The following is a 6,407-nucleotide window of genomic DNA, read 5'->3' on the forward strand; positions in this document are numbered from 1 at the left end:
ATATAATCTTGAAGCTTTTTGCGCCATAATTACATATGTACGGTGTGGTTCGGTATGAATACAAATACATATATTTGTTACACCCCTAGCTCTGAGAGAAAATAAAAGAGAGGGTGGTGTATTGTGTGTTTTTTAATATGACCAAGCTTGTATTTAAATTTTTTTTAATGGATCTATGTTTCATTTGTAATTTTTTATGACTTTTTAAAAGCCATTCTAGGGAAGGACATTGTAAATTAGCAGTATCTATAATAGTGAAAGGCTGTACACATGAGATTCAGTAAGGCAAGGCAAGGCAAGGCAAGTTTATTTATATAGCACAATTCAGACACAAGGCCACTCAAAGTGCTTTACAGGGGCAAGATTAGAATACATAAAACACATTATAAAACATTTAAAAGCGAATAAAAGAAGCAAAAAAATTAAAAATTAAAAAAAATTAAAACTCGATTTAAAAACATAATAAAAGAAGCAAATAAAATGAAAATTGCAAGTTAAAAAGGAAACAAAAAAGTCTTCAGACTCGATTTAAAAGAACTGAGAGTTGCAGCAGACCTCAAGTTCTCTGGGAGTTTGTTCCAGATTGTTGGTGCATAAAAACTAAAAGCTGCTTCTCCTCGTTTACGTGGTAGCATCTGTCCCTATCAAATTAACATGAAATAAAAAAAGAGAGGTTGTGCATATTAAGATGATTACTCTACTAAGAACAATAAACTGTGGACCTATTCTTTCCTTTATGGCAGAGGCTGTTCGTGGTGCCCTCCAGCGCTGCACAGAAGGAGATTCCCTATGCGAGAGTCAACCACAACAAGTACATGGTGACTGACAAGGTGGCATACATAGGTGAGGCTGAACAATGCATGGCTCATGTGAACCACACTTTTTCTTTTTTTACAATTTATTTAGTGTAGTTTTTTATTTATTTTTTCATAAACATATAACAAGAAAAGAAAAAAAAATCTAACAAAGTCCCCCCGCTTGCCCCTTTGCAACTTTATTTATTTATTTTTTATTTGCACACACTCAACACACTCAACAAATACATTAACACATGTACAGATTAAAAGAGTATGTGCTGGAGAGGTCAGAAACCCGAATGGGCTTATCGAGTGACCTCACCAGGTTACATATAAACAAAAAATATATATATAAAAAAATATATATATATAAAAAGAAAACAATTACCAAAACCAAGCAAACAAAACAAAAACAAAAAACATCAAGACCCACAAACAATCACAAACGAATAAACTGCATCTAAATAAAAAGAAAAGAAAACTCAAAAGAAAAAAAAAACAACGTATGTCAGTCTTTCCAGTCAAATACAGCTCGACATTCTCATTGGTTTTGATATTATTGTATTTCTCTTACTTTTCATTAGCACTTTGAGATTCCTGCAATTTAAGGTGCAATACAAATAAAATGTATTATTATTATTATTATTATTATTATTATTATTATTATTATTATCAGTATTATTATTATTATCATTGTTATTATTATTATTATCATCGTTATTATTATTATTATTATTATTATTATTATTATTATTATCATTGTTATTATTATCATCATCATCATCATCATCATCATCATCATCATCATCATCATCATCATCATCATCATCATCATCATCATCATCATCATCATCATCATCATCATCATCATCATCATCATCATCATCATCATCATCATCATCATCATTATTATTAAAAACCAGCATTGAAGCCTTGTGCTCTAAAATGACTTGAAAATAAATCAGCCATATTTTTTTTTTTTTTTCATCTGTCAACAGGCACTTCTAACTGGTCAGGTGACTACTTTGTGAGCACCGCTGGCTCTGCATTGGTTGTGAACCAGAGCGCGTCACAGTCCGCTGAGCCTACCGTCCAATCACAGCTGCAGGATGTGTTTGAGAGGGACTGGAACTCTGCCTACAGCACTCCTCTCACCCAGGACTCAAACCCCAAAGACTTCTGTTAGTTTTTTTTAGTTTTTTTTTTTTTTTTTTTTGTTTTTTTTAATACTTATTTTTTATTTTGAATGTTCTTCAGATCTCCTTTTACAGCAATTACTTTCACTTAGAAACAATATCCATTACAATGGGTCATAACATTCATACGGGACTTCTGTTAGTTTCATGTTACAGCCAATAGTATTACAAATACCACATCATTCACTCTACATCAATGTATACTTCTGATATATATATATATATATATATATATACAGCTCTGGACAAAATTAAAGAGACCACTCCAAATGTTCAGTGTCTCTCGTTTTACTATTGAGAGGCATATGTTTGAGTAGAATGAACATTTTGGTTTTATAATATAAACGACTGACAAGATTTCTACCAAATTCCAATACATTTTTTTGTCATTAAGAGCATTTTCAATAAGTAATGTAGAGATGAAGATTTAAGAAAAATCAAGACTGGTCTCTTAATTTTTTTTCGGATCTGTATATTACAGTGCCATTGTTACACATTTATTTTAAGTATTCAACTTCAACTCAGCTGAAAATATAATGGACATTGTTTAACGGAAACATCGGCAACATGCGATCTCCCGGGTGTTGTCAAAAGGGCCAGAAGAAGATGGTTGACTTCCAGTGGACCTGGTTTGTCACAGCTTTGGTGCCAACCTCCAGAAAACTACAGAAGGGTTTCTATAAGGGGGTCGGGAAGATTTTTATTTTATTTTTATTTTTTTACAAGACTTTGTTAAAATGTCTTTGTTGTTTCTATAAAATCCATTACGGTACTTACTCTGGTCTGTAACACTAGCTCAAATTCAAATAGCTTTATTTTTCCAGTGAGGGAACTTGATTCGTAGTTTTTTATTTTTATTTTTTTAACCTTTATTTATACAGATATATCCCATTGAGACCGAAGACTCTTTTGCAAGGGAGACCTGTTTTCCTTTCCCACGTTACCATTCACACACACATAGCAGACTAACTATCGACATTCACACGAGGCAAGGTGGGTGAAGTGTCTTGCCCAAGGACACAACAACTGTGACACAGGTGGCAGGGCGGGGATCGAACCTCCAACCCTTTGATCATCAGCCGACCCGCTCTGCCAACTGAGCCACAGTCGCCCTGTGTCACAGTCGTACACAACATACTTCAACAAGGACACTTTCACCTGGCTCCTCCTGTGTTAAGAGATCTATTCATTAATCACTTGTTACTTTCAAAAATCAATCGCAATGTATTTCTTCTGCACAACCTTTGCCTCAATGGGAGTTTTTCTTTTGTTTTTTTATCCCAGCCTATCTCAGGGAGTAAAGTTTGATCATTTTAATTTGTTGGAATCAGAATAATTATTGTTTATTATTGCTGAAACTCGTTTGCTGTGCCTGTGCTGTAGATAAGATGCAGGTTTTTTTTTTAAATTCCACTCACAATCCTCCTCGGGAAAATGCTTTTAAGATAATGAATTGAATTCTTAAAACAGCAGTGCATGTGATAAGAGTGTAAGTTTGTAGCAGCGGTAAATGTGGATGAACTGATTTAATGTCCACTGTGTGGAGTTTTTGAAACCACAAATGAGTGCAGCGATGGTTGTTTTAGCTAAATAGTCTAAATAAGCGTGTTCACTATTAGCGGCTTGATTATTATAAAAACCAGTGGAGTGGTTAATGTAAACATGTCATTATCTACTTATCTTCCTTCCTTTTTAAAGAAATTACTTTCAATAAATTACTTTAAATCAAACCTGTTTAAACTTCCTTGTGTTAATAAACAGTCACATTTCGTTAGCCTCATAGCATAATTGCCTAAATCATATTTACTCTACTTTTACGTTAGACTCACGGTCTTTTAGTTAGAGGTAGCGGTCTGAGGTGAAGTTTTGGATGAAATGACCTGGGCATTCATGCACCCTGTGGGTTTTTGATACGAACTTTAATCAATCATGCAAAATAAAGTACTTTGTAAATTGATTGAATACACAATATAGTCAATCCAATCCTCTGAAACTTAAATGTTTGAAGAAGTCATGGGCACTGTTCCTACATGCCCAAACAGACAGTTATAGTCCAGTTATTGTACATTATGACAATCATTTTTAAACTTTAGAGACATGTTCTACAATATGCCTATAAACAATATAGTTTGTTTTAACGTAATCAGCTCCATTGCTGATCCGTCAAAATAACAATTTACATGGTTCAAATGACCCCAATGTGTAGTCATACACATGACATTGAAATCCATTGAGTAAGTGCTTCTGGAGAAAAAGGGAGGAAATCCTGACACATTCATGACACAGATTACTACATTTCTGGGTGTTTTTCTGATGATATGTTTTTTCACATTATGGTGCATCTAGAGACCAAGCCGATTGGCCATTTACATGGGACTGGAGGTTTTCAGGGGCCCAGCCATTTGTGTGGGCAGGCCTGCCCATAAGGGGTAGAAAATGGGAAGGCTTTCTAGGGCCCAGCCACTTGGGGGCCCATGGTCTTTGGAAGCCAAGAACCTAACTAAGCTAAACTTTATTTTTAGATATTTATGTCTATCTATTCAAAGTTGGGTGTTTACACAGAGCCGCGGCTCCGCTTACGGCCATTTAAAAAACAGTAGAAAAGCAGAAATGTTCAAAATGTTTCAGATTGAGCACAGCGGAGTGTAACTGTTTCAAACTTAATCCATCCTATAAACCCTTTGTGTGCCAAATGGTGACAAGATTGGGTTTTGATATTAAACAGTTTTGGCTGGATTATATTTTCCTGAGTCGTTCCTGCTCACAGAAAACACATGTAGGGCCTCCTGCTACTTTTGTCTGGGTGTCGTTGTGAAACGTATTTGGACCCCATGAAAAAACAGGTTGGGTACCTTTTGTAGTTCTTCTACATTAGTTACTCTGTAATTTTCCTGAGTCTAGAAAAAGGTTTAAATTCTCTCTCCACCTAACGCACATTTTTGTGAAAAAGAATTTCCCTTTGGGGACTATACCTTCTAAAGGCTTTGACATAAGTCTTCAGGTTGACATGACCAGCCAAGTCTGACCAGTTTTTCAGAAACCTGGCCAATTGACCAACCAGACGGGTCCTACCACAATGAAGCTGACGAGCTGCATCATCCTGTTTTAATTATTGCCGTAACCACCAAGGTCCTGCTTTCTGTATTGTTTCTAAAAAAAAAAAATTTAAATAGACCTAACAAAGTTCTTAATGCAAAGAAAGACACAAGGCACAAAGAAGTTGGAAATAATTGAAGGAACAGATTTGAGTTCAAAGATTAAGAACTTTTTTTGTAATGATTTCAGTGATGAGAGGAGAATGAACTAAGCCTAATTGTTGCAACCAAACATAGGCCAACTTTATAGTTTTGAGGGTAGGTTGGTTCGGTTATTAATGTAGAGAACCGCCTTTTGTCATTTCTGTGTGAAGAATTTGTTGTTGATGTTGTTTTTTAAGTGTTATTTATTTCAACAATACCACCAACATATTTCAAATTATTCAATATCATGTGCAGAAAATCCAGAAATACAAAAAAGTGCAATATTTGGTGCAGTCAATTAGTGTAAATGTATCTTACCAGAAACTAGCATAGAAAACAAGCACATTGTGAAAAAACTGTTTGCTTTAGTGAATACTAAAGAAGAACAATGTCTCTGTGTGAACTGATTATTTTGTAGAGATCTGTTGATCTGTTAAACAATTGTGTGAGTGTAAGGGAATCAAAATAAATTGGTAGGTATGCTGGGCTAAGTCAGAAATGTGCTACTATTTTAAAATAATGATGAGCCCTTGCTCCCCCAACTGTCCCTGCAAGTCCCTGGTTGATAAGTTAGTCTATCTACAAATACATGTATGTGTTTATTGAGGGATGAGCGCACTCACACTCATTGTTGATAGGAGTAATGGGTAAGGGGGGCCCATTGACTAGAGGTTTTCAGGGGCCCAGCCATTTGTGTGGGCAGGCCTGCCCATAAGGGGTAGAAAGTGGGAAGGTATTCTAGGGCCCAGCCACTTGGGGGCCCATGGTCTTTGGAAGCCAAGAACCTAGCTAAGCTAAACTTTATTTTTAGATTTTTAGATATGTATGTCAATATCTATTCAAAGTTGGGTGTTTACTCAGAGCCATGAAAAAACAGGTTGGGTACCTTTTGTAGTTATTCTACATTAGTTACTCTGTAATTTTCCTGAGTCTAGAAAAAGGTTTAAATTCTCTCTCCACCTAAGGCACATTTTTGTGAAAAAGAATTTCCCTTTGGGGACTATACCTTCTAAAGGCTTTGACATAAGTCTTCAGGTTGACATGACCAGCCAAGTCTGACCAGTTTTTCAGAAACCTGGCCAATTGACCAACCAGACGGGTCCTACCACAATGAAGCTGACGAGCAGCATCATCCTTTTTTAATTATTGCCGTAACCACCAAGGTCCTGCTTTCT

At 35.6% G+C, this 6,407-nt stretch overlaps 1 protein-coding gene across 2 annotated transcripts in view; it reads left to right on the forward strand.

Moving 5' to 3' along the window:
• The window catches only part of pld3 (phospholipase D family member 3), a 12,897-nt gene extending 9,191 nt beyond the window's left edge, over positions 1–3,706 (forward strand). Inside the window, exons 11-13 of one of the 2 annotated variants that reach the window (XM_080025255.1) lie at positions 744–843; positions 1,796–1,971; positions 2,125–3,706. In XM_080025255.1, the coding sequence (XP_079881381.1) occupies positions 744–843; positions 1,796–1,971; positions 2,125–2,136 (288 nt within the window). In that variant the 3' untranslated portion in view covers positions 2,137–3,706. Of the gene's footprint in view, positions 1–743; positions 844–1,795 lie in introns of both variants that reach the window. The other variant, XM_080025254.1, reaches the window with a different exon arrangement.
• Positions 3,707–6,407: the final 2,701 nt, after the last annotated feature.

The sequence above is a fragment of the Ammodytes marinus genome (genome assembly GCF_949987685.1).
Source record: "Ammodytes marinus genome assembly, chromosome: 3".
Taxonomy (NCBI): domain Eukaryota; kingdom Metazoa; phylum Chordata; class Actinopteri; order Uranoscopiformes; family Ammodytidae; genus Ammodytes; species Ammodytes marinus.